Source organism: Heteronotia binoei, chromosome 5 (genome assembly GCF_032191835.1).
Source record: "Heteronotia binoei isolate CCM8104 ecotype False Entrance Well chromosome 5, APGP_CSIRO_Hbin_v1, whole genome shotgun sequence".
Lineage (NCBI taxonomy): Eukaryota > Metazoa > Chordata > Lepidosauria > Squamata > Gekkonidae > Heteronotia > Heteronotia binoei.
Window position 1 is genome coordinate 43,894,515 of NC_083227.1, and position 26,751 is coordinate 43,921,265.

General features: G+C 45.9%; 1 protein-coding gene across 1 annotated transcript in view; it reads left to right on the forward strand.

Moving 5' to 3' along the window:
- LOC132572405 (laminin subunit beta-2-like) overlaps positions 1-26,751 on the forward strand; it is a 65,393-nt gene that overhangs the window by 4,569 nt on the left and 34,073 nt on the right. The window contains exons 2-14 of the mRNA XM_060239365.1: positions 2,165-2,334; positions 3,757-3,892; positions 8,327-8,400; positions 10,827-11,015; positions 11,494-11,557; positions 14,282-14,484; positions 15,610-15,730; positions 16,499-16,687; positions 18,165-18,344; positions 19,347-19,459; positions 21,046-21,125; positions 21,632-21,767; positions 22,938-23,096. Coding sequence (XP_060095348.1) covers positions 2,165-2,334; positions 3,757-3,892; positions 8,327-8,400; positions 10,827-11,015; positions 11,494-11,557; positions 14,282-14,484; positions 15,610-15,730; positions 16,499-16,687; positions 18,165-18,344; positions 19,347-19,459; positions 21,046-21,125; positions 21,632-21,767; positions 22,938-23,096 — 1,814 coding nt within the window. The remainder of the gene's footprint in view (positions 1-2,164; positions 2,335-3,756; positions 3,893-8,326; positions 8,401-10,826; positions 11,016-11,493; positions 11,558-14,281; positions 14,485-15,609; positions 15,731-16,498; positions 16,688-18,164; positions 18,345-19,346; positions 19,460-21,045; positions 21,126-21,631; positions 21,768-22,937; positions 23,097-26,751) is intronic.

Sequence of the window (26,751 nt, forward strand, 5' to 3'; positions counted from 1 at the left end):
GAAAGCTGGGCTGGACATGGTGAACAGGATAAAACCATGCTGGCTGTTGAAAGCCTTTGCATGGGTGGAGAAAATGCTCTTTATAGGATTGCCAGGTCTGGGTTGGGAAATACCTGGGGATTTGCTGAGTGGAGCCAAAGGAGGGCGAGGTTTGGGGAGGGGAGGGACTTCTGTGCTAGATAATGCCATAGATTCCACCTTCTAAAGTGGCCATTTTCTCCAGGTGAACTGATCTCTGTCACCTGGAGATCAGTTGTAATAGTGGGACATACCTAACCACCACCTGGAGATTGGCAACCCTAGCTCCTTATTTTTTAAATTATTTATTTAAACCATTTATAAGCCACCCTCCTCCCTTGTGGAATTCAAGGCAGCTTACAGTATTAATAAAACACACGATAAAAAGAACTATTATAAAATCAGGGCTTTTTCTTAGTAGGAATTCACAGAAACGCAGTTCCAGCTGCTTTGGTGTCAGGGGGTGTGGCCTAATATGCAAATAAGTTCCTGCTTGGCTTTTTCGGCAAAAAAACCTGTATAAAACTCATAAAAGCTACAGTTTAGGAACTCCAATTAGGATTGCCAATCAAAATACAGTCCTAAATTAGCCCCACCTGTCTCCTAAAGATGGACAATGAGGGTCCAGGTACACTTCTCTGGGGAGGTTGTTCCATGATAGTGGGGTTGCTATGGAAAAAGCCCTCTCTTGCGTACTCACCAAATGAGCATATTTAATTGATGGGATTGTCAGGAGGGCACCTCCCTGAGATCTCAATTCCCAGGCAGGAACATATGGGAGAAGATAGTCTTTGAGATACCAGGTCCTGAGCCATGTAGAGCTTTAAAGGAAAAAAACCAATACCTTGAACTGGACTTGAGAGTAGACAGATAGCCAGTGTAATTGCTGTAATATTGGGAACATTTGCTCCCAATAGCTGGCCCTGCCCAGCAGTCTAGCTGCAGTATTCTACACTAGCAGCAGCTTCTGAACGCTCTTCAGGGATAGCCCCAAGTAGAGCACATTGCAGTAGTTCAGTCTTGATGTAACTAAGGCACGGACCACTTAAAATCTTAGGTATCCCCATTTGTCCCTCAGCTCACCTCCGAGCAGGTCATATGGGGGCTCCCCATTAAGAATAACTGGCCTAACCCATTCCTTGACTAATAGTGTAAATGTTAAATGTTGTTAATCAGTGCTTTGGATTGGAATCAATAGATGAAGGGGTCTGTTTGGACCAGCCAGAAAGACTGCTGGGGATCCTGGGACTTGCATGGACAAATGCCCTGTTGGAATGGGGGGAGGTTAAAGTTGCCAGGTCTGAATCAAGAAATGCCTAGGAACTTTGGGGGTGGAGTCAGGAGCAAGGGTGTGACAAGCACAACTGAACTCCAAAGGGAGTTCTGGTCATCACATTTAAAGGGACCATGCTCCTTTTAAATGACCTCCCTACATTAGAAATAATGAAGGATGGGGCACCTTCTTTGGGGGTTAATAGAATTGGACCCCCTGATCCAGTCTTTTTGAAACATTGGGGGGGGTGGTTTGAGGAGAGGCACCAATTGCTATGCTGAAAAGTTGGTGCATCTACCTCAAAAAACAGTCCCCCCCCCCAGAGCCCCAGATCAAATTTCCATTATACCCTATAGGAATCGATCTCCTTAGGGTATAATGAAGTGCCCAGCAGACATTTCCCTCCCCCACCCACTTTCTGATAACCCTAAAGTGGGGGGAGGGCAGGAATTCTCTGCCTCCACCTGGGATTGGCAGGCCTAATGTGGGGCTGCAGTAAAGAAGTGAGTCAGGCAGGACTGGGCAGAGAAGCTGGCTGAATTCAACCCTATATGTCAGTTCTTAATCTAAGGAAACTAATATTTTTCAGCTAAGTGCCAATTTCAGTTTTATTTATTTGTTTTTATTTTTATGGCCATTGCTGTTTTGACAAAGCAAATGTCAGATAAGCCCTCTCTTTTTAATATATATTTGTACTTCTTTTCCACATTTGCATATAATAGAATTTCTGGGTTGTTGGGTTTTTTTAATGAGGAAAAAAAGACTTTGCCTTAAGCAAACTGAATGTGTTTTGAAGCAGGGTCACATTCATTGCCCACAGTCTAGGCCAATTACTAATTTGCCTTCTCTCTTGACTGCTCCCTGTCTCTCCAGTGCTGGGGGGAGCTCTGTGCCAGGAACCGGAGCTCCCCCATGGCTGCTCTCAAGGCAGCTGCTATCCGGCCACAGGGGATCTCCTCATAGGCCGGGCCGACCGCCTCTCCACCACCTCCACTTGTGGCCTACGACGTCCCCAGCCCTATTGCATTGTCAGCCACCTGCAGGTGAGTGTCCTGGTGCCCGGGGAGGGGGACATGGTAGTTTTAAGGGAGGCGTTTGTGCCAGGGATGGACTGGAATCTATTAAGATGAGGAAGGGCACCCAGGTCTTAGGCTGCATTCCTGCCTGGGCTAGCCTGGGGAGGGGCAGGGCTTTTTTTTGTAGCGGGAACTCATTTGCATATTAAGCCACACACCTCTGATGTAGCCAATCCTCCAAGAGCCAGTCCTCCAATTGCCTCTCTGTAAAGGGCCTACTGTAAGCTCCAGAAGGATTGGCTACATCAGGGTGCGTGTGACCTAATATGCAAAGGAGTTTGCTACCAAAAAATTCCTGGTGAGGAGAATGGAGTGGAATGGGTGGGAAATTGGGGAGGGCCTATAGTGTACTCAGGGATAGAGCATCTGCTTTGCATGTTGACGGTCCCAAGTTCAATCCCTGGCATCTCCAGTTAAAGGGCTTTAGTAGCAGGTGATATGAAAGACTGCAGCCTGACACCCAGGAGAACTGCTGCCAGTAGCAGTAGACAATACTGACCTATTGGCAGAAGAGCCATGGGTTAGATGCAGCCAGTTTTTCCTCCTACAGTCACGCCCAGTTCCTCCACCTTGCTACATCTAATGTCCCTTTTGTTCATGTAGGTAACATGAGACCCAGGATAGACTTTTTTTCATGGTCCAATCAGATACGGCCCTGCCACTAGACAAACTAGGCAATTGCCTAGAACGTTGGCCTTCTGGAGATGCCAAACTGGGTGCCCTAGTTGGGTGCCCTCATGTGACTAGGTGACATTATCAGTGTGGGGGGAGGCGGAGTGCTAGAAGTTAGCTTTACCTAGGGTGCCAGAGTTGAGGGCTGGCCATGGGTCCAATGCATAGTCAAAAGAGCCTAGTCTTTCTTTTTGATTCAGCTGCATGTATACTGCCCTGAGATCTTTGGAGGAAGAGGGGGGCATTGGTGTGATATGTTTTATACGCAGGCCTGCCTCTGAATTTGGTAATTTATGAAGGGGAGGGAAATGCAAAGCCACAGAATTCAGCATCCTGCAGCTTTGAGTTGTGTTTTTAGAAGAGGATAAACAAGTCTGTAGTTCTTATCACTCTTTTCCCCCTTTGTATGAAGTGCTTTGAACATTTGAAAGCACCATATAAATTTTTACTATTTCTTTTTTTGGGAGGAGGTGCAGTGGAGCAAGGAACTGTGGAAAGCAGAAATATTTACAGCAGTGCTAGGAACAGGAATTCCTGGTCACCATCACCATGTCCAGCTTTTGAGATTGTACTGGACACTGCCCACTCTGTAGCCTGGAGGGCTGAAAATCAATGTTTTGTGGGGGGTTTAAGGAATAGAGTTGTGGATGTAGGGTGTGTTTGTATGTGTGTGTGTATACATTCAGCCCTGTGCATGAGTGACTGTCTGTTTTACAGGATGAGAAAAAGTGTTTTGTGTGCGACTCGCGTCGGCCCTACGATCCCTTAAACAACCCGAACAGCCATCGCATTGAAAATGTCATCACCACCTTTGCGCCCCGCCGTAAGAAGGCCTGGTGGCAGGCAGAGAATGGTAAGAATAAGAAGTGGTTTTTCCTCCCTACCATTTAGCTGTTCTTTAACTCCTGCTTTGTGCTTAATGGTGCACTTGGTCCTGTACTAGGGATAGAACTGCATTGGGGCTTAGCTGCCATGTTTCCTGTCCCAGATCCAGCAGTTATCAGGGAGTATCTATAACCAGCAGATACTGCCTTTTAAAAAAAACTTGGGCATCCACAGTCATAACAGGGTTTACAACAGTGCAATCTTTTGCAGATTTGCTATATTCTATGCCATGGGTGACGGCCAGATCTGACATAAATGAGACCTTGTTGGGCTGGGCCATGTATGTCATAAAATGTAATGCCAGAGATATAAACTTTATAAAGGACGCAAACACAAAGTTTTTTAAAAAACATAAAATAAAATATGCTTAAAAGATAAGCACTCTTGCAATATATTGTTTAGCAGTTTCTGATAACTAACACCTTTTGCTCTGAATTATTGCATCAAAATCTGGAGACAATGTCTGTGCTGTAGCAATTTTGAATATGCTGTTCAGGTATTATTCAGGTTTGTTTCTGTAAGCTGGAAACCTACTTTTGATTTATTGACATTCATTACAGAAATCTCATGGTCAATGTCTTGAGCCTAAGTCCCTGGGGAAAACACGAAATGGCTGGGCATTGAGAACGTTTGTACATAAGTTGCTTCATGTGCTGATTAGCCAGTGGAGAAAATAGAGGCTTTGCTCTGTAGCTCCTGTGTGATTGAGCAAGCCTGGAAAAGCAAGCAGTGATGCAGAAGGAAGCAAGAGAGAGAGAATTGCTCATGGGCCTGATAGGCGCTCTCTTGGGGCCTGATTTGACCCTTGGGCCGTATGTTTGACACCCCTGCTCTATGCTTTTTGATTTCTGGTAACTCTGTGTAGGGTTACAAGGCTAGCTAGTTAAGGTTTGATCCCCAAACTCTCTGTGAGTCATAGGGACTGCCACCCATAACAAGAGCTGCATGGACCTGAGATCTTTGGGGAGAAAGACAACGTCACAGATAATAGTTACCATCTAAATTCCAGGGGGGATAACATTGCATCTTGCCAAATGAATGTACACTGCTGGTGGTGTTCCACTCCCTGGCCAGAGTTGGCAGTCCTTTACTTTACCCTTTGAAAGGAAACAAAGTTATCTGCCCCCAGGCTCTATGCCTCTGTGTGTGTGTGTGTGTGTTTTGGGGGACCCTCCCTTGGTTCAGGGCTATGTACGGCAAGCTTGACTTGTGACTGAGTGAACCCAGCGTGCCCTGGCCACACAGATGGGCTGTTTGCAGAGTGCTTGAAGACTTGGCATTGCCGAGGCAGCAGCCGTGCAGAGGGTGTCCCCAGAGCACTGTGTCTTTCCTTTCTCTCCCACGCAGAGGAAATGTTGAATCATACCCTTTCTTTCCTGAGCCTTTTGCCAGGCGGGGGTGGGAGACGGGAGCCCTGCTGACACAACAGGAGAAGGGCTGACTGATCACAGGGACTGCCTGGCTGTCACTGTGGGAGCCTTGGCCCAAACAGCTGGACTGTTTGATTCTGCATCCCAGGACAGCAGCATGGCACGTGGATTCGCTAAGACTTTGCCATAAATTTCCCTGGCACAAGGTACTTCTGGGAGTCCCTCTCACCCCTTGGTTCTGTTTTTACATTCCCAAGTACAGAACATTTCAGCAGGCACTGAGGGGTGGCCAAGGTGTACCTTTTCACAAAGTCAGTCATCATAAATTAAGAGCAACAACTCTTTTCTTTGCTGTCAAGATGCAGCTGACTTCCCCATAGAGTTTCCAAGGCAAGAGATAAACTAGAGCTGGTTTACATAAGAACATAAGAGAAGTCATGTTGGATCAGGTCAATGGCCCATCCAGTCCAACACTCTGTGCCATACAGTGGCCAAAAAACCCAGGCTCCATCAGGAGGTCCATCAGTGAGGCCAGGATGCTAGAAGTCTTCACACTGTTGTCCCCCACAAGCACCAAGAATACAGAGCATCATTGCCCCAGACAGAGAATTCCAACAATATGCTGTGGCTAATAGCCACTGATGAACACTGATGGTTTGCCATTGCCTGCCTCTGTGTAGACCCTGGACATCCCATCCAATTATTAACCATGGCTGAGCCTGCTTAGCTTCCAAGATCTGAAGAGATCAAGCTAGGGCTACCAAGATCATGGAAGGGCATTACACTCTGCTGATAAGAACTTTGCTTGTAGTTCCTGGCCCAAGAGATATCCGGCTGTCCTCAACCAGGGCCAGGGCTTTGGTGGAACTCTCTGCCAAGTAACACCATGCCCTATGGGACTTGATGCCGTTCCACAGGGCCTGTAAGACAGAGATGTTCTGCCAGGTGTTCAGTTGAGGACAGTGATGGCATCCATCTGGTTGGCACTCTCATCCTCCCCACCTCGCAAGGCGGTAGCGTAATTGGAAGTTTAGATAATCATCTGATTCAATTTGATACTGAATTCTTATTGCAATTTTAATGTTCTAATTTATATATGTCTGTTTTATCTATTGTTGTACACCACCCTAAGCCCTGTTTACAGAAAATGGATGGCATAAAAATTAAATGTAATAATCATAATAACTCTAGAGCTAAGGAAGTCACACACAAAGCAACAGCTTGTGAATGCACTACAGTGTTTAATCTAGCCTAGTGCACTGCACTGTATCAGCCTAGTACATAAAGGGCCCCTTTCAGACAGCCTTTGGAATCCATTTTGGTAGCTGGTTGCTAACAGATTTTTTTGTGTAATTTCAGTCACAACTGTTTTAGCAACTGGCTACTAGTGGGCAATGTTCCCTCTAAGCTATAGAGTCTTGTGAGCAAAAAATCTACTTTGTGAGCTACTGGTATTAAACTTGTGAGCTACTGCATAAATTATTGTGCTCTGGGGTCAATTTTCCTGAGCTGAGACAAAAATGTGTGAGCTGGAGGCTAAAAATCTGTGAGCTAGCTCATGCTAACTCAGCTTAGAAGGAACACTGCTAGTGGGTTATATTTACCTTTTCATTCAAAGCCGCATGCGTTGAGCTAGCAAAGTGCAGTTGGGTCATTCTTGAGGTACCAAACTTCTTTCTTCCTTTTTCGTGCTTCTGAATCACTGTATTGTGCTGTGTAAAATGTTTGCTGAGCTTCCAATAGCACTGCACTTCCCCCCTCACCCTTTTTCTCACAATCTTCTTCAAACTTTCTTTTGAATGTTCTAAGCTGAGTGCTGTAGCGCTAGACCAATATAGCACTTCAGTGCTACAGCAGCACCACTGAGATGTCTTGGTACCAATGAGATGCATTGAGATTGTGGTTATTGTTACATGGTGAAACCTTCAGTGGTGCTGCTGTAGCACTGAAGAGCTATATTGGTATAGAGCTATAGCGCTCAAGTTAGAACATTAAAAAAAAGGTCAAAGGAAGATCATGCAACAAAAAAGGGTAGGGAAAAAAGCTGTTTGAAAGAGCCACTTTAGAGACAGCTCATTAATGAAATGAAATTTGCTGCATGAAACCTCCATTCTTGTATCACTTTACTGGCAACATGGCCAACAATGGGTTCCATCAGTTTAGAGTGATAGTATAAAAGAAGCCAAGGATTACTTCCTCCCACAGCCTTTCAGTTAAGATCCTCTCTAGCCATCCTTCTCCTTTGGAGGCAAGGTGTGCAGTTACTAGGGCACCTCGCTACTGAAATTCACTCCCTATAACTATCTACTTTTAGGCTCCATGTGAAAACCTTTCTGGTCATCTAACCCTTTTACTGGGTTCTATTCTGTGTGATCTACCTTTGGGGGATGTTATTGGCCTTTTAATAGTGTGATTTTAATTATTGTTGCTTCCTGTGATTTTAGCTATCAGCTGTCTTTTTTATGTTAAATGATGCCTTGCAGTTCCTATAAATTCTTTAAGCGCTTGTCCAAAGGAAAGGTTTCAACATTTCCAAAAAAGATTCTCGCAGACAGACAATGCAGTTCTGAGCAAAGTTACACCCTTCTAAACCTGTTGATTTCAATGGGCTTAGAAGGGCATACAAGATTACACTGAAAGAGTTCTAGAATTCTGGGAGTCACTGCAGGTCAAGTTTCCTGTATCAACGGAACTCTAAGCTAGCTTCTCCCCAAATTCTGAACATGTCTGTGGTTCAGTCCTGCCTTATCTTGTATTACTGGTTTTTAAACTTTCTAATGTTCAAGAAGGACATTGTTCTTACCTGTTGCTCCTTACAGACCATGGCATAAACTGAGTTTTCTCCCTAAAGTATGTTTCTCCAACTGTTCTGTGGTTGCATACTGCTGAAGACAGTTATCAGCCATGGGCATGAAAAGCATTTACACCATTACCATCTTCCCTTTAAAGAAGCCCTGATCATTTCAGAAATTACTGGCCCCTGTGAAATAGAGTTTTGCCAGGGCCTAACACCAGCTTCTCTGTTTATCTAGGTATGGAGCAAGTCAGCATCCGCCTGGACCTGGAAGCAGAGTTCCATTTCACTCACCTCATAATGACTTTCAAGGTATATTTTATTCAGGAATAAGTAGCCTTCTTCTCCAGTAAAGGGCTCCATACTTTCCTAATTTGCTTCCATTAGGGGAGTTAGTCTGGAGTAGGCAGCATTCATTCACTCAGTTTTGTGAAGAATCCAGACAATGCACTCATCAGTCAGTGGGATTCCAGAGTTTTCTGGGTTGCTTTTCCATCAATTTTTATCATCAAAAAAAAGAAAAAGGTAGAACACAATGACAGCATCAGTCTTTCTAGCATGGAATGGTAAAGCACGGCTGAGACTTCCCACAACTACTATTCTTTAATTTTATTTATTTATGTAATATCCTAGTTTTTTCCTTATGGGGTCCAAAGCAGGCTTCAATCCAGAATAAATAAATAAAAACTTTTAAAAGCTTGCTGCTTCCTTTTCTGTTGTTTTCTTTGTAGCCAAAGCAATTGGTCATTAATTTATTTTTAATTATCATAATCCCACACAATTACAAAAGCAGTAATTAATTCTCCCCTCCCACTTCCTGGCAAACAAGAAATAATTTAAAGATCAGTTCAGGGATGCCAAGGCTGCAAGAAGTGAGCTACTTAACAGTGCAATTCTGAGCGGAGCTAGTTTTCTAAGGTCACTGCTTTAAAATGGACTTAGGCCCAACCTTGATTTTAGTGTTGGAAAATGAAGGTTTGTATGCCGTCTCCTGCCTCAGACTTCAAGAGATCATCATAGATTTAGTCAGATAGACAGGTCAGGACACAGAGCATCCTTTCCTTCCTGTTATCTGATACTATCCCTTTGAAGTCGAATGCTATTTTTAGCAATGTGTTTTCCTTCCTTCCACTTGACTCTCTCCCTCTGTTGTGCACACACACACACCTCTCTATCAAAAGGGGGAACAATAGATGCAGGCAGGCCTCATTTTGGGCAGGAGCTCACAGGAGCAGAGCTCTGGAACCTCTAAATTTTATTGTGCACTTTCTTTCTTACCTCGCCCCCCCCAAAAAAAACCCTTGCTTCTGGGCTCCATTATTCAAACCCCCTATGAGAATTTTGCTGAACTCTAAGATTTGACAAACTTTCTAATATTCTTCCCCACAAAAAAAGGGAAAATAACCCAAACATATAAAGCAGACAGATGGAAATCTTCCTCATGCCACTGTGGCCACATAGGAGAAAGTAATTTAAAAAGTATGATGGGAGTAAGGTTTTATTAGGATCATTGTAATTCAAGAAGCATTTAAAGGTAGATGCTGAGCTGATATAATTTCGGAGACCTTCTGGTGATGTCAGGAGTACGTGGCATATGCAAATGAGTTCTGCAAATGAGTTGTGCTAATGAGCTCCTGAATCTCTTTTTCTATGAAATTACCCCTGGATGCAAGGCACATTTTCCCTGCATCTGCATTCATCCTGTTTAGTTTTGATGTAGTATCTGTCTCTTATCTATCCTGTCTAGAATGGAGTCCTACATATGAAAGGACTCTTATTAGTTTTATAAAACTGATTACCTGCTCTGTATAACTTTGTAAGCTTGCTAGCATACTCAGGTCCTAAGCTTTGCTGCGTGGTAGCCTGGTGCACTCTGCTACATAAATAGTGATTCCTGGCTATCCCAAAACCAGAATCCAACAGTTACATATAACATGTCATTGCCACAGGGGCTTGCAGCCAGATGGTAGCTGCTGGTTCCTCAAAGGTTCTCAATTAATAAAGCAGGATACAAATGTGGCTTTGCCATAGTATTGTGGATGTTCCCTCTACTTTGACATAACGGATGAAAAAATTTGGAAATGCTCGTACTTTTGGGAAAGGTAGATTTTTATGGTTCTAATATTGCCTGATGTCCAACAGCGGGAAAATAAAGAGGAATATATTATGACGAAATATTATATTTTTGTTAGACAAGAGACAGTTTCAAGAGTATGTTAGTAAATGTTTTATAATGAAACACTGATTTGCTTTTATTTCCACTTGGTATGCAGCCACTGTTCCATGTCATATGTAATATTATGCCCATTTGTCATAATTTAATGAAAGATTAAAGACACTTAATGTACAAAACAATTCTGTTCTACGTGTGAATATGTATACTGATGAGCTTTCTGTAGTACTTCTCCTTGATTCACCCCAGAGTGGTTTCCCTTTTGCTGCTGCAGCTGCAGATAAAGTGCAGAGGCAACGGGAATGCCACATGGCAGGTTTCCCACAGTTTCCCTCCCCCAGTACGCCAGTGTGCTGGGGATCATGGGACCTGCACAAACAAAAGCCGTATGGGATTGAGGGCTTTGGATCCAATCCAGTGAGGGTATGCACCCCATAATATGCTAGCCTAAGGTCTAGTTCACACAAGTGTGACTGGGGTGCTGGCAGCTCTGTCCCAACTTGACTTAATAGGTGAAAAAGTGTGGGCGTATGCAGTGCTCCTTATTTCTTCTCAACTCCCACAGACCTTCCGTCCAGCAGCCATGTTGGTGGAGCGTTCAGCAGATTTTGGCCGCACCTGGCAAGTGTACCGCTATTTTGCCTATGATTGTGCTGCATCCTTCCCTCACGTTCCACATGGATCCTTGCGTCGGGTGGATGATGTCATCTGTGAGTCGCGTTACTCAGACATTGAGCCCTCTACTGAGGGAGAGGTAGGTGCAAGGCAGGAGGGTCAAAAGGAGTAGGAAAATCCATGTGCGGGGGAAGGGTGGCGATGGGTGTGGCCTCAGAGTACAGCAGCGCCAGGCCATGATGGTTTATTCCTTGTGGATTTGCTTTCTTTCTTGAGATGGAGGTTTAGACCAAGGGATGCCATTTAATTTTTGCTTATTTTTGACATTTATATCTCATGTTTCTCCCTAATGAGGACTCAGTGTGACTTACATCATTCACTTCAACATTTTTTCCTCACAACAGCCCTGAAGAAGTAGGTTAAGCTGAGGGTGTGTGACTGGCCCAAGGTCACCCAGTGAGCTTCCATGGGATTTTGAACCTGGGTCTCCCAGATCCCAGTCTGGCACTCTGACCACTACACCACATTGGTTTGGGTGGGCTCTGAGCTGGTTATAGATTTCATGCAATATGCTCAGGCTCTCCTGCCTTACATTACATCTTCCTTCTTTCCTACAGGTAATTTACAGAGTGCTGGATCCAGCCATCTACATTCGAGACCCCTATAGTCCAAAGATCCAGAGTGAGTCTGAGTGGGATATAGGCTGAAATGGGGAGGGGGTTGGCTGGGGGCAGCAACTGCAACCTCTCTCAAGGGGCAGCAAAAAACATGCTGCCTCACCTTGAGAGATGCTGAAATCCTGAGGCACAAAGAGGAGGCTCGCACTTCAGAATGTGAATGGAATCTTGGAACACCAAATTTGCATGGACTGGAGACACTGTTAAGGCAGAGCTCATGAAAAAGTTCTCAAAACAGAGCAATAAGAGCTTGTGCCAGCAGTACCTCTGATTCTGTAAGCCACATACATTCCACATGAAGGCACCCTGATCAGCTCCTGTAAAAATGGTCCTGAAGATGTAATTCTAATTATCTTTGATTTTATGCTCATTTAACAAAGCCATATCCCACAGTATCTAAAATCTTTTTGAGGCAGCTGCAGGGGCGTAGCCAGGATTTTAAAAGTCGGGGGGCTTTTTAAAAAGTCGTGGAGCACCCTTTCCCATTCACTGTGGGGCTTGCTGCTTCTCATAAGCTTTCTTCTGGCAAAAAAAGAAAAAAAGCAGGCTGCCCCCTGGAGGCCCCCCTGCCCAGAAGTCAGAGGGCTCTGCCCAGAAGTCAGGTGGCAGTGCCCCCCACAGCCCCCCCCCCGGTGGCTACAGGCCAGGGCAGTCATATTCAAGAACACAAATGCATACAACCTCTGCTTGTTTATGAAATGGCAGCTCCTTAATGAGAACGGTTTGCAAAGATACTGTTAAATAGTGGGTTCAAGACTCTATCGTGATTTCGACATAGTTTTTTTAAAAAATTCAGAACATTCTTACAACACACATGGCAAGCTGCAACTATATACCCAAAACACCCCCTCCCCCCCAGAATACAACACACCAATAGGGAAACAGGCACTCGGAACCCTTATTTGCATGAGAGTCATTCAACTGACTTTACCTGATTGGCTGGATAGGCAAGGCTGGCCAATCTGAAAGTAGTTGCAAGGAGCTCACTTGAAGCTTGCAATACACAACAGATACGATATCCACAATCGCCCCCCCAAAATCTGGGTGTGTTGCTGCATATCAACTCCTGAAAAGTGTTTTGTGTCATATGTCATCCCAAATTCCTGAAAAAATGTATCACAGGCATAAATATCAGATCTTCATTCTTACGAGAGTGCACTGTGTGTGTAAAATGCCATCATGTGGCAGTTGATTTAAAGTGATCCCGTAGGTTTTTAAGGCAAGAGATGGTTTGCCACTGCCTATCTCTTCATAGAGACCCAAGAATTCTTTGGGGGTCTCCCATCCAAATAGGGCCGGATCTCGGGGAGGCAGAGGGGACACTAGCCCCAGGTGCTGCTGGGGGGGAGGGCGCTGAATTGGGCGCTCCCCCTCTGGTGGGGGGAGAAAGATCGACTGCTTTGCCACCTCTCCACAAGGTGGGGAGGCAGCAAAGGCAGAGCTGCCATTTCCCTCCCCATTTAAACGCCCCACGGGTGTTTAAAAGGGTGGAAAGTAGATTGGCTGGGGGGGAGGTAGATCGCCTGCCTTTGCCAACTCCCTGCAAGGCAGGGAGGCGGGAAAGCCAGCCCCCCCCAATCGGCTTCTCTTCCCATTTAAACACCCCGCCAGGCCGTTTAAATGGGAAGGGAGAGGCAGATCTGCCTCCCATTTTTCAAGTGGGGTGCCATTTTTTGGTTTTGCTCCCACTCAAAAAATATGTAGATCCAGCCCTGCATCCAAATACTCACCAGTGCCAACCCTACTTAGTTTCTAAGATTTGAGAAGTTCAGGCCAGCATGGGCCATCCAGATCAGGGCACATGGCACAGACACCCCTCCCCCCCACAGATTCCTAAGAAAGGATCTCTCTCTTTTGTATGTACATATGTATGTATGTGTGTGTACACATTAGTTAACCAGCTGCTGGGATCTTGGCATGGTCTGCAGCCGACTCTCTGTCTGGTTCTATTTGGGACTGGATTATTTTGGTCCCAGACATATTTCTGCTTTGGCTGAGGGTGGATTTAGCTCTTGACTCTGAGTGCATCTGGGAAAAAGGTATCCCTTTCCATCTGCTGTGATATTTTCTGATTGATATTAAAGAGCAAGAGTCCAGTTGCACCTGGAAGACTAACAAAGTTTGGGGCAGGGTATAAGCCTTCCTGAGTCACTGCTCACATCTTCAGATAAGTGAGTAGTGACTCAGGAAAGCACCTAAAAAGGTAAAGGTAGTCCCCCATGCAAGCACCAGTCGTTTTCAACTCTGGGGTGACATTGCTTTCACAACGTTTTCATGGCAGAATTTTTACAGGGTGGTTTGCCACTGCCTTCCCCAGTCATCTACACTTTCCCCCCAGCAAGTGGGTGTTCATTTTACCGACCTCGGAAGGGTGGAAGGCTGAGTCAACCTGGAGCCGGCTACCTGAACCAGCTTCCACTGGGATCGAACTCAGGTCGAGAGCAAAGGGCTCTGACTGCAGTACTGCAGTTTTACCACTCTGCGCCACTGGGCTCTTGGAAAGCACCTGCCTTCCCGCAAATTGTGTTAGTTTTAAAGGTGCTACTGGATTCTTGCTGTTTTCTGCTGCTAGAGACAGACTGACATGGCCACCCATCTTGATTTTTAGATATTAAAGCTCAGATTCTCTGAAACCCATAATCTCTTCTGGGCAGTGGTGCTGATGACAATATTCTGTATATGTGTACTCCCATCCACCGTCCCTTCTCCAAATATTCCCCCCCCCCAGACCTCCTGAAGGTCACCAACCTGCGGGTGAACTTGACCAAGCTGCATACACTAGGAGACAATCTGCTAGATTCACGCCGGGAAATCAAGGAAAAGTACTACTATGCCGTTTATGAGATGGTACTGCGTGGCAACTGCTTCTGTTATGGGCATGCCTCAGAGTGTGCCCCTCTTCCTGGCAGCCCTGCTGATGTTGAAGGCATGGTAAGGCCCTCGTACTCATTTTATTGATTTAGGTATTTATTTAGATCCCAGTTTTTCTACCCAGTGCCAAAGCACATAATTCTCCCCTCCTTCATTTTGTCCTCATAGCAACACCCCTGTGAGGTCGTTTGGGCTGAGTGACTAGCCCAGGGACAACTGGCGAGCTTTCAAGGCAGAATGGGGATTTAAGCCTTGGTCTCCCAGATCCTAGTCCAACATTAAATGTGCTGGCTTTCACTTCTGAACAAGTGCATGTACACACAGTCTCTCTCTCTCTCTCTCTCCCCCTCTCCCCACGGACTCTTATCTAGGAGAACTGGGTTTGATTCCCCACCCCTCCACTTGCAGCTGCTGGAATGGCCTTGGGTCAGCCATAGGAGTTGTCCTTGAAAGGGCAGCTTCTGGGAGAGCTCTCTCAGCCCCATCTACCTCCCAGGGTGTCTGTTGTGGGTGGGGGGGATGGTAAAGGAGATTGTGACCGCTCTGAGATTCAGAGTATAGGGTGGGATATAAATCCGATATCTCTCTCCCTTTCATATATACACAAAAAGAACACCCCTTATTCCTATCTTGAGGGGTATCATTGATAGTCTCTTTGCCCTTAATAGTCATGGAGATATTCAACTGATACCTATGAAGCGCCTGCTGAACTTTTTCTGCACATGCAGCTGTCACCATAGGGAACTGGCAAAGTTAACCCTACATCTCTGCATTCCTATTAACATACCTTCTCGCTGTGCCTGACTAGATATAGCAGTAATTATGTGACTATAGGTCTGGCGGAGGGCTGGGTGGTTTGAGTTTTTTTATATGCCTATGCCTCACTCTTCTTTAGAAAGTCTCATGCTCTTTATATAGCTGCTCAAGATGCTGAATTCTGTGCCAGCACAAAACATACCCATGGCTTTTGCTTCCTAGGTGTTGTATGGAACTGTAACTTCTCTAATTGTATAATGTGTGGGTAGGGTGAACAACCCGGTGATTGCACAGGGGACTATTTTTTTTTAGGGTGAGGAGCACACATGATTGGGTGCTGGGAGGAAGTGTTGGGTATGCTCTAAGAACCTATGTGCCTGAGTGATTCCACTCTGCTTGAGTGAGACTCATGTCCCTCTGGTTTGACAGGTGCACGGCCGCTGTGTCTGCAAACACAACACCAAGGGGCTGAACTGTGAGCAGTGTGAGAGCTTCTACAATGAGCTGCCCTGGCGTCCAGCTGAAGGGCGCCGCAGTAATGCTTGTAAAAGTGAGTTGAGAGGGGCTGCTGGGAGAAGAGGGATGCCGCAGTGCCTCCTGAGGGGAAGCGAGGCTCAAGAGAGGTAGCATCTGGAAATTGGAAGCAGTGTATTCTTTTCTACTGGAGATTATTTTTAACATTGGACACCTCATCAGTGGCTTCAAGATATGGGATTTAAAAGGAATTTGAAATGGGTATAATACGCAGCAGATGTCACGCCTGCATTTATAAGAGTGGCCCCTAAGTTGGACCAGTTGCTCCACAGAGAAAAAACAAAAACGGTGATTCCCAGTGTGTTTCCTGCCAACATGTTTTCTGGCACCCATTTGCTTCTTCCCCAGAGAATCTCTTCCCAAAAATAAAGTGTTAATCCTGGATTTTCTACAGGAGGTGCTTCAGAAGAGCCCACATAGCTTTGTATTTGCTGGGGAATATCCATTAGAAACAGCTGCCTCAATGGTAGGAAGCTGCTTGGCTTGGAACCTCCAGACATCCTGAGGAAATTTCCAGTATTTTGAATTGGTTCCATAGCTCCAGGGCAGCCATTTTGTTATTGGTACCATCCTTTATAGTTGCCATTTTGTGGAGGTGTCCATGGTCTCTTCTCAGAATTCCAAAACTGTCCTTTAGCTCAGCAAGGTTAGAGACCACTCTCACATACACATTATCAGGCAACATGAAGCTGTGCTTAAGGGGAGAAATGATGGTTATTTAGATGGTGTGGTTATGGGTTAGGTGCCTGAGCCAACATGTTATCATTCAGCACTGTCTTCACAGAGTGCAACTGCAACGAGCATTCGCACAAGTGCCACTTCGACATGGCAGTGTATCTGGCCACTGGCAACACCAGCGGTGGGGTCTGTGATGACTGTCAGCACAACACCATGGGGCGCAACTGCCAGCTCTGCAAGCCCTTCTACTACAAGGATCCCACGAAGGATATTCGTGATCCCAGCGTGTGCCGTGGTGACTATCTGTGTATTTGGGGTGGGAAGCACTCAGCAGGCTCCAAAATTTAAATTTTTATTCGGTGGTACTTTTTGCCTATACATTGGCTGGAGGGGACAGCAAGACTCCTGATAGAGTGTTCTTCTCCATCCCCCCCCCCCCCCCCCCAGTGTTAAGTCAGTACAGGCTGTTTCTGTATAGAATGTCATCTGCTATTTATTAAGCATGTAGAGATTTAAGGGGCAACATTTCTAGGCAGGCTGGAAGACTAGCATCCCTCTTCTTACAAGTTAAAGCACTTTAGTTTATTTTTAAGAACTGAGACTTGGATCACCAGACTAGTCTATCCCCAAACTGAATAGATCAATGATGCAAAAATACCCACAAAATCAGTTCTAAACTACTCATTTTTTTTGTGAGCATCCCTGTCAGGCCCTCAGATATTTGGGCACCTGTGGGTATTCACACAATGTATATATGAACACAGGCACACAGAAGTAACCACTAACTTCCTCACTAGTGTCCCCAAACCACAAAGGTTACCTGTCTGTTCCATAGGGCAGGGAGCAATCTGACATGGGAAAATGACACTAAGCAGAAGACAGGTTTCCTCTGGGACCTCTGTTTCCTGGAAATTATGTTCCCTAATCTTCTCCAGTGTGATATCCTGCCATGGTTAATGGGAATTGTAGCTTTTGAGGTCTCCTAGACAGTGAACTGGGGGGTTGAAAAATCTTCAGTTTACAGCAATCCATTGCATCCGGTCTTGTGTCAACATCTGAGTATTCATGTGATGAATATGGCCAGTTGTGGAGAAGCAAATAGGCTAAAATTCCACTAGTTTTAAATGGAAAAGAAGCCACCTCAAACAAACCTACCACAGAAAGGTGGGACAAAATCTCTGAAATTAAATCCCCAATGCAAACATGTCGTCTCACTAGGAAAGTAAAACAGACTTTCTGAGAGTGCCATCCTAAGCAGTGTTGCAACTTTCTATCTCCATTGAAGTCGATGGGCTTAGGAGCAATGCTCCCTCTAAGCTGTGGAGTCTTGTGAGCAAAAATTCTACTTTGTGGGCTACTGCCATTAAAGTCGTGAGGTACTGCATAAATTAGTCTGCTCTGGGACCATTTTTCCTGTGCTAAGATAAAAATGCGTGAGCTGAAGGCTAAAAAATCTATGAGCTAGCTCACACTAATTCAGCTTGAAGGGAACACTGCTTAAGAGGGCATAACCCTGTTAAGGATGGCACTGTGAGAATAGTGTTAAGTTCAGTTTTCAAATGTCTTATTTGCAGGGATCATGACAGTATCACTAGACCAGGTCTCTCCATCAGCTCTGACCGTTCATTTGCTAGAATACGGTGCAGGGTTGCATAGGTTAGATGAGGGATGGATTAAGGTTTTTTTCCCACTGGGGCTCTCTTTGCATCTTGAATTGTGGGCTCTGTTCTGTTAGCACCTTTGATGTCACCCCTTCTTTGTCTTCCTTCCAGCCTGTGACTGCGACCCTGACGGCACACTGGATGGTGGAGTGTGCGACACGCATGACGATCCAGTGCTGAGGCTGATTGCAGGGCAGTGCCGCTGCAAGGAACACGTGCAGGGACCCCGCTGTGACAAATGCAAACCTGGCTTCTTTGGAATGAGTGCAGAAAACCCACAAGGCTGTCAGCGTAAGGGACCCTTCTGTCTGAGCAGTTTGGTCAGTCTTTCTTGGTCCTCTGGAGTTGGGAGTAAGCAGTGAAGTGGCCAAGTTTGCAGATGACACTAAATTGTTCAAGGCGGTGAGAACCAGAGAGGACTGTGAGGCACTCCAAAGGGATCTGTTGATGCTGGGTGAGTGGGCGTCAATGTGGCAGATGAGGTTCAATGTGGCCAAGTGCAAAATAATGCACATTGGGGCCAAGAATCCCAGCTACACATACAAGTTGATGGGGTTGTGAACTGGCAGAGACTGACCAAGAGAGAGATCTTGGGGTCGTGGTAGATAACTCACTGAAAATGTCAAGACAGTGTGCCATTGCAATAAAAAAAGGTCAATGCCATGCTGGGAATTATTAGGATGGGAATTGAAAACAAATCAGCCAGTATAATAATGCCCCTGTATAAATCGATGGTGTGGTCTCATTTGGAGTACTGTGTGCAATTCTGGTCACCACACCTCAAAAAGGATATTATATCATTAGAAAAAGTCCAGAAAAGGGCAACTAGAATGATTAAAGGTTTGGAACAATTTCCCTATGAAGAAAGGTTAAAACGCTTGGGGCTCTTTAGCTTGGAGAAACATCGACTGCTGGGTGACATGATAGAGATTTACAAGATAATGCATGGGATGGAGAAAGTAGAGAAAGAAGTCCTTTTCTCCCTTTCTCACAATACAAGAACTCGTGGACATTCAATGAAATAGGGCTCAGGACAACAAAAAACAGCCTACAACAAAAAACAGAGTACAATACATTCTTATGGGTGTTGAACCTGGACACCCTGTTTCTGAGCCTACATTTACCTCACGAGATGGCTCTGAGGAGAAAATGAGATAACTTCATAAGTGTTGTCCTCAGTTCCTTGGAAGAAAACTGGTATATGAAAGGGATAGATGTGGTCAAAACTTATTTCTCAGCCCAGAGGATTGAGGCTATTTAATCAGGATGATCTGATTCACTCTCTTTTCCCAGGCTGCCAATGCGACCCACGAGGCACAGTGCAGGATGGGCCCCAGTGTGACGTCATTACTGGCAACTGCTTCTGCAAACGTTTGGTAACGGGGCGCAGCTGTAGCCAATGTCTGGTGAGTGCTGGGCAGTCCTCCTATTCTTATAATTGATGTTGCTTCCTGGGCTGGACAGATGTTATTGGAGCCAACCATGTATTCTCTACTACTCCTGCCCAAATCTCTTGCATCTGAGAACATAAGCTGCCTTTTACTGAGAGGATTGATCCCTCTGGCTCAGTGTGGTCTATTCTGACTGGCAGTGGTTTTTTAAGACCATAAACAGAGGCTTTTCTCAACTGCTACTACCTGAGATAACTTAACTTTTATAACTTCTGCCTGCTGAGTGTGGGCTTTATCACTAAGCTATGGTGTTTTCCCAATTCATAGGCCTGTCTGACAACTGAGGCCAGGGCCTCTCGCCCTAAGACTGTACTCCTAGGCCAAGAAGCCTGGCCTCTAGGGATCATAGGATACAAGGATCTCCAATCTTTTTGAGCCAGCAGGCATCTTTGAAATTTTGAGAGGACGTAGTGAGTGCCACCCCAGAATGGCTGCCATAGGACTTGGAGCCAAGCACAATACCTCCCTCCTCACTTATCCAAAGTCCATTCATTTGAAGGGGGGCAGCCAGTAGCGAACCCTTCCTTGCAGTGGCCCCACCCACTTTTTGAAAAGCTTAGCAGGGCACCATGTTGGAGACCCCTCATACTTGGGTTGCCAACCTCCAGAAGGGCCTGGAGATCTGGAATTGCAACTGCTCCCTAGAATATGAATATCAGTCCCCCTGGAGAAAATTACTGCTTTGGAAGGTACATTACATGATGGCATTATATCCTGCTGAGATCCCTCTCTAAACTCCCTCCCCGAATCTCCAGCAATTTCTCAACCTGAAGTTGGCAACCCCACATACTCGTGGAGTGTATAACTGTTTTTCTAGTAAGTTAGCCAAGCTGCATACTATTAGGAAATAAGGAGACATATCCCTACCAAGCTTTCTAGCCAGTAGGATTGCCAGGTGGAGCCTAGAGATCTCCTGCTATTACTATTAATCTGCAAGCAATAGAGATCAGTTCTCATAGAGAAAATGGCTACTTTGGAGGGTGTATTTTATGGCATTATACTGTACTGAAGTCCCTTCCCTCTCCAAACCCTGCTCCTCTCAGACTCAACCCCGCCCCCCAAATCTCAAGGCATTTTCCAGCCCAGAGGTGGCAACCCTATGAACCAGCATAATCTGGGGTAATTTATTTTCTGGCCCATGACACAGTGATCAATGAGGCCCTCAGCTTGAAGTATGCCCTACTTTCCAGCCTCCAGGTGGGGCCTGGAGATCTCCTGCTTTTAAAACTATCTACCAGCTGGCAGAGATCAGCTCCCCTGGAGAAAATGGCGGATTTGAAGGGTGGACTCTATGGCGTTGCACCATGCTGAGGCCCCTCCCCTCTTCAAAACCTGCCCTCTCCTGGATCCACCCCCAAAGTTTCTAGGTATTTTCTAACCCAGGCCTGGCAACCCTACCAACCTACCAAGCTCTTCCCCACCCCAAAAGAAATATTGTTGATGAACAGGTCCTCCAACTGTCCAGTGTTCTTCTTTTACTTTCAGTTCCTATTCCCTTGTTAGAAAAAGAGGTCCATAACATGCTCTTTCTTTCTTTTCAGCCTGAACACTGGGCCTTGAGCCCTGACTTACATGGCTGCCGACCCTGTGACTGTGATGTAGGAGGTGCTCATGACAATCAGTAAGGAAATGACGGAGAGTGTGCTGAGCCTCCGAGTAGGGAGGCCGAACGAGGAGTAGGGGCCCGAGAAAGGAGAATCTGGGATTTCTCAATGAGCTCAGAGACTAGTGTAATAAATTGTGGGGGGAAGTGAGAAGGAGGCTTGGTGGCACTGCTGTGGTAAAAGAATACTTTGGGGAGTGAAGTGAGGACAGACACCAGAGGAGGAATGCAATTTTTGAGCAGGAATGCATGGGAATGCAGTTCTGGCTGGCTTGGTGTCATGGGGTGGGACCTAATACGTAAATGAGTTCCTGCTAGGCTTTTTCTTCAAAAAGTGAAGTGTGAAACAATGGTGATGTCAGGGGGTGTGGCCTAATATGCAAATGAGTTCCTGCTGGGCTTTTTCTACAAAAAAAGCCCTGGATATGCCCAATCTGGCACTTGTGAGGAGGGTGGAATATAAATTCGAATAAGTAAATAAATAAATCTAACTTTCCATGACTCTCTGCCCTTCCTTGCCATAGGTGTGCCACAGAAACGGGGCAGTGTCGCTGCCGCAACCACATGGTAGGCAGGCAGTGCAACCAAGTGCAAACTGGCTACTACCACATTGCATTGGACCACTACACTTACGAGGCTGAAGAGGCCAGACTGCGCCAGGTGAGGGAGGGACCACCAGTGTGAAGGGGTCAGGAACACCCCCTGTTGGGTGTGTGTTTGAAGCTGCACGCCGGGTCCAGTGAGGCAAGAAGCAGGAGAAAGGAGACCTAGAGTCAAGGTTCACACAGAAGAGACTGTTAGCCTTGGTCCGCTGCCATGCCATGGATGTGAATGAAATAAATGTTTGTATCCTGCAACTGTCTTTCTTTTATATACCCACAAGTTTTTGGAGCTGTGAAGGAACCCTGTGTGAAAGATATAGGGTTGCCAGGTCAACTTACCTGGCCAGCGGGAGTCTCCTGACATCCTTCTGGGAAACCAGAAGTGATGTTGGGCATTTTCAAGCCTACTTCCAGTTGGATGACACTGGTTTTTGGGTAAAACTCTATGGTAAATTCGGCTTCAAACCATAGAGTTTTGCCCCAAAGACAGGGCATCGTGCCCAACTAAAAGTAGACCTGAAACTGGAAACAGGCCTGAAAAGGTGAGTTGGGGGCAGGATTCCACACACACACACCCCCCAACTGCCTGCAAAAGCCAGGATTCTCCTGCTCCCACCAGGGGGCTGGCAATCCTAGATCTAAAAGATGCAACACACCCTTAGTCCCAGAAAACAGATTTGTGCTTACTCATTCTTAATGTAGATACCAAGTCAGTATAAGTTTTGCATTTAAATCTTACTTGCTGCCCATGTGAAGGTCCCCAGAAATCTGCCTTTCTTACACAAAGCAGATTGAAAATTGATTGGCTTTAAGACAAGCAGCAGCCACAGCGTTCCTCTAGGACACTCTTATTTGGGATCATGAAATACATGTTCTTCTTAAATGAGTTTCAATTTTGGCACCTCTGGCTTACCTCTGTGTGCTATGAAGCCTAGGCAGCTGATACTTAACATCCAGAGCAGCTAGAACATCATGATCACGTTGCTCTGGGTCTCGTTCTTGCCTTGTTTCAAAGAGCTTTGCTGTATGGAGCAAAGACCTTCAGTGTGTCTCATGATGCAAGTGCAAGGTACTGCTTCACTCTGTCAATACAGGCAGGGAGAGCTCAAAGGACTGAGATGGGGGGTGGGGTACGGGGAGCACTGAGGGCTCAGTGTCCAGGTGAGGGCTGAGTTTGTCTTGTGATGTCCAGCAGAAAGGGCAAAATTTTACTTGGTTCTCTTGGCAGGGAGCAGAAGTCATGGAGCGAGTGCACCTTACAGGCCACCCAGCCACATGGACTGGGCTGGGGTTTGCCCGGGCTTCGGAAGGCAGCGTGGTGGAGTTCAAGATCAATAATGTGCCCTTCTCCATGGAGTATGACATATTGCTGCGCTACGAACCTCAGGTACCCCCACTTTGGCCTAGCAACAGACTTAGGGGTGTGTGCTTCAAAAATCTTTTCCCTTGTGTTAAGGCTAAGCCAGGGCTAACAGAGTCTGCTCAGGTACTCTATCTCCTCTCAGATGTAAATGAGAGTATTACAGAACAGGTAGCTAAGTTCTACAGTGCTTGTCTTTGTATTAGAAATGCATATATCTCTTGATTTTATTGATACTTTTATTCATTTTTATTTATTCTATTTTAACCATGGACAATTTTGCAATTTAATGTTCAAATTTGTTTCGATTATTAGGCTTATATGGCTGGCCTGGTGCCATATAAATAAACTGAAGCTTGTTCATAAATTACCTGAAGCTTCAAAAATGTTCACATTGGTTTTGGATCCAGAGTTCAGGAAGGGCACTTTTGTATTATCCATTGTTCAGGAGTGTTGTTCAGGATTTCCCCCCAGGCATTTTTTCCTCAGGTCCTGAAATTTTCGGAACATTATTTTTTTAAAACACCCCCCCTCCCCTAATTTCCCTCTCTCCTTGAAGCGGCAGGAACAGGAGGGAGGAGGGAAAGAGAGGAGGCTGATCCCAGACTTACCTAACAAGTAACTACACTGGAGGCTTCTCTCCAGTGCTAGCATCAGAGGTGGCAGAGCTCACCCCACAGCTGGAAAATGGCGTATGTGTGTGGGTTAGGCTACTGGACTCCTGTGACATTAGGCTGTCACAGCAGCTGTTTCCCCTGCCCTCCCCCCACAAAAAATGACAATTGAATCACTTTATATTTATATAGCAGTATAACAAGCAGTCTCCCTGAATTTCCAGCTTTCATTTTTAAAAAGTAAGTCTCCATCCTCTTTTGTTGTTGTGATACGCCTCTGGCTTTAATCTCTGTGAGGAAAAGTGCTGGAGAGTTAGTTCTTTCAAAAACGTAAGCTGGGAATTCAGGGAACTTGATTACACATATTGGTTGTGAGGTTTTGCCAGTTACTGACCCAAAGTATCCAAGCACATATGAATATGGTCAACGTTTAATGGAAATCAGATACATAGCAGCAGGGCTTTTTTCGAGCAGGAATGCACAGGAACGCAGTTCCGGGTGGCTTTGTGTCAGGGAATGTGGCCTCATATGCAAATGAGTTCATGCTGGGCTTTTTCTACCAAAAAAGCCCTGCATAGCAGTAACCCTCTGCCAGAAGGCCTTTGCCAAGAATGATTTGAATACAAACAATGTTGATTATTATAAGAAACGAAAAACATGCACAAAAGTTAAGCTTCCCCCAGTGTCCATTATAGTTCCCAAGCTTTGGTGTAAGTGCAAGACATCTTCCCTGGGCCTTCAGGGTTACAATGCAGTCCCTCAGTTGCTATTCTAAGTCGTTGCCATAACTACCAGATAAGCCAGCTCCCCACGATAGTCATCCTCCTGCACAGTTTGGAAAATTGTGGTTACCAGCAAGCATGCAAAGTAGACACTACAACACCTATTGGATGGATTTGTGAATACATGAGAATTATAACATATTGTCAGGGAACCTGACATTGGTATGCTGTTATGTATAATACAATTCAATTGCTGATGCCATTTTTTTTAAAGCCCTCTGGTGGTGGAGGGAGGAAATGGACATTGTAAGAATCAAGGTTTGGGGAGTCCAGGAGGCCACCAGGCCCCTTGGCCATTTTCTGGCTATGTTGGGGGCAGGGGGTTTTTTGAGCAGGAATGCAAAGGAATGCAGTTCTGGCTGGCTTGGTGTCAAGTGATGTGGCCTAATATGCAAATGAGTTCCTGCTGGACTTTTTCTACAAAACAAACCCAGGGTTGGGGGACAATCTGCTGCCTCTGATGCTGATGGTACCTCTGATGGTGGCAGGGATAAACCTCCAAGCACAGACAATGTGGGCATGGTAACTCTGGGACCAGTTTGGTCTTTTCCATGTTGCAGTTGTAAGGTCTGTGGTTAGAGGCTAGGACTACTCAACCATCAACTGTTAGCCAACGGCAACTAACAGCTGTTTCCTGGGCCAGCTTCCTCTCTTTCCCTCCCTAGTCCTGTACCTCCCCCAAATCCTGAAACCCTCCCAAAATTCCCAGAGAAAATTTTTCATTCCTCCTAGTTTGAGTTTGGGGTCATTTCAGATATCCCCAAGCCAATGAAAAACAGCTGTTTGGTATAATTTTTCCTTTGGTTTTCCCAAATGCACAATCCTATCCCAGTACTTCTAACCCAGTCCCACCTCAGTGTTGCTGATTAGATGAAGAGAGATCCCATTTGAATTCAGACTTAACAGATTCTAAATTAGATCATGGAAATTCAGGTTTCAGACTTTCCATCAGGGGTGGCCAACGGTAGCTCTCCAGATGTTTTTTGCCTACAACTCCCATCAGCCCCAGCCAGCATGGCCAATGGGTGGGGCTGATGGGAGTTGTAGGCAAAAAAACATCTGGAGAGCTACCATTGGCCACCCCTGCAATACATGGTTCAGATCGTAATGTGAATTTCAAAATACAAGCGTGTCAGGAAAACATACTAGCGTCAGGCCTGTAGCCAGAAAATTTTGGGTGGAGGAGCCTGGGAGATTAAAAATTTGGTGGTGGGGGGGGGCTGTGGGGCTTGACTGCTTCTTCCCTCCAGCAGCCAGCCCACCCGGCCCCAGCTCTCTCTCCCGCTTTCTCTTGTTGCTCTCTCACTCTCTCTTGTGCTCTCTCTTTCTCTCATTGTTGCTCTCACTCTCCTCCTTGCTGTCACTGTTGCTGTCTCTTGCTGTTCCTCTCTCACTCTCCCCCTCGCCATTGCTCTCTCGCTTTCTCACTGTAGCTCTCTCCCGCTGTCACTGTTGTGCTCTCCCTCTCTGTCTCTCTCTCCCCCTCACTGTCGCTCTCTCACTTTCTCTCTGTTGCTCTTTTGCTCTCCCCCTGGCTGTCACTGTCTCTCCCTCTCTCTCCCTTCCCCTGGCTATCGCTCTCTCTCTTTCTCTCTGTCGCTCTCTCTCTCTCTGTTGCTCTCATTCTCCCCATCACTGTCTCACTCTCTCACACTCTCGCTGTCACTCTCTCTGGCTCTTGTTGCTTTTTCTTGTGCTCACTAGGGTTGCCAAGTCCAATTCAAGAAATATCTGGGGACTTTGGGGGTGGAGCCAGGAACAAGGGTGTGACAAGCATAACTGAACTCCAAGGGAGTTCTGGCCATCACATTTAAAGGGACAGCACACCTTTTTAAATGCCTTCCTTCCATAGGAAATAATGAAGTATAGGGGCACATTTTGGGGCTCATAAAATTGGATCCCCTGGTCAAATTATTTCAAAACTTGGGGGGGCGGTATTTGGGGGAGAAGCACTAGATGCTACATGGAAAATTTGGTGCCTCTACCTCAAAAAACAGCCCCCCCCAGAGCCCCCAATACCCGCGGATCAATTCCCCATTATTCCCTATGGGAATCGTTCTCCATAGGGAATAATAGAGTGCCCAGTAGACATTTCCCTCCCCACCCCCGCTTTCTAAAGCGGGGGGAGGGCCTCCAAACCAGGGAATCCCCCTCCCTCTCTCACACACACAAACATTTACTGGGTCTGGTTCCTGCATAACTTTACTTGCTCTGAAAACAAAAGCAAAACAAAGGGAGGGGCTGTTCTCTGACAAAACTGTTACTGACCCTTTCCCATGAAGCGCT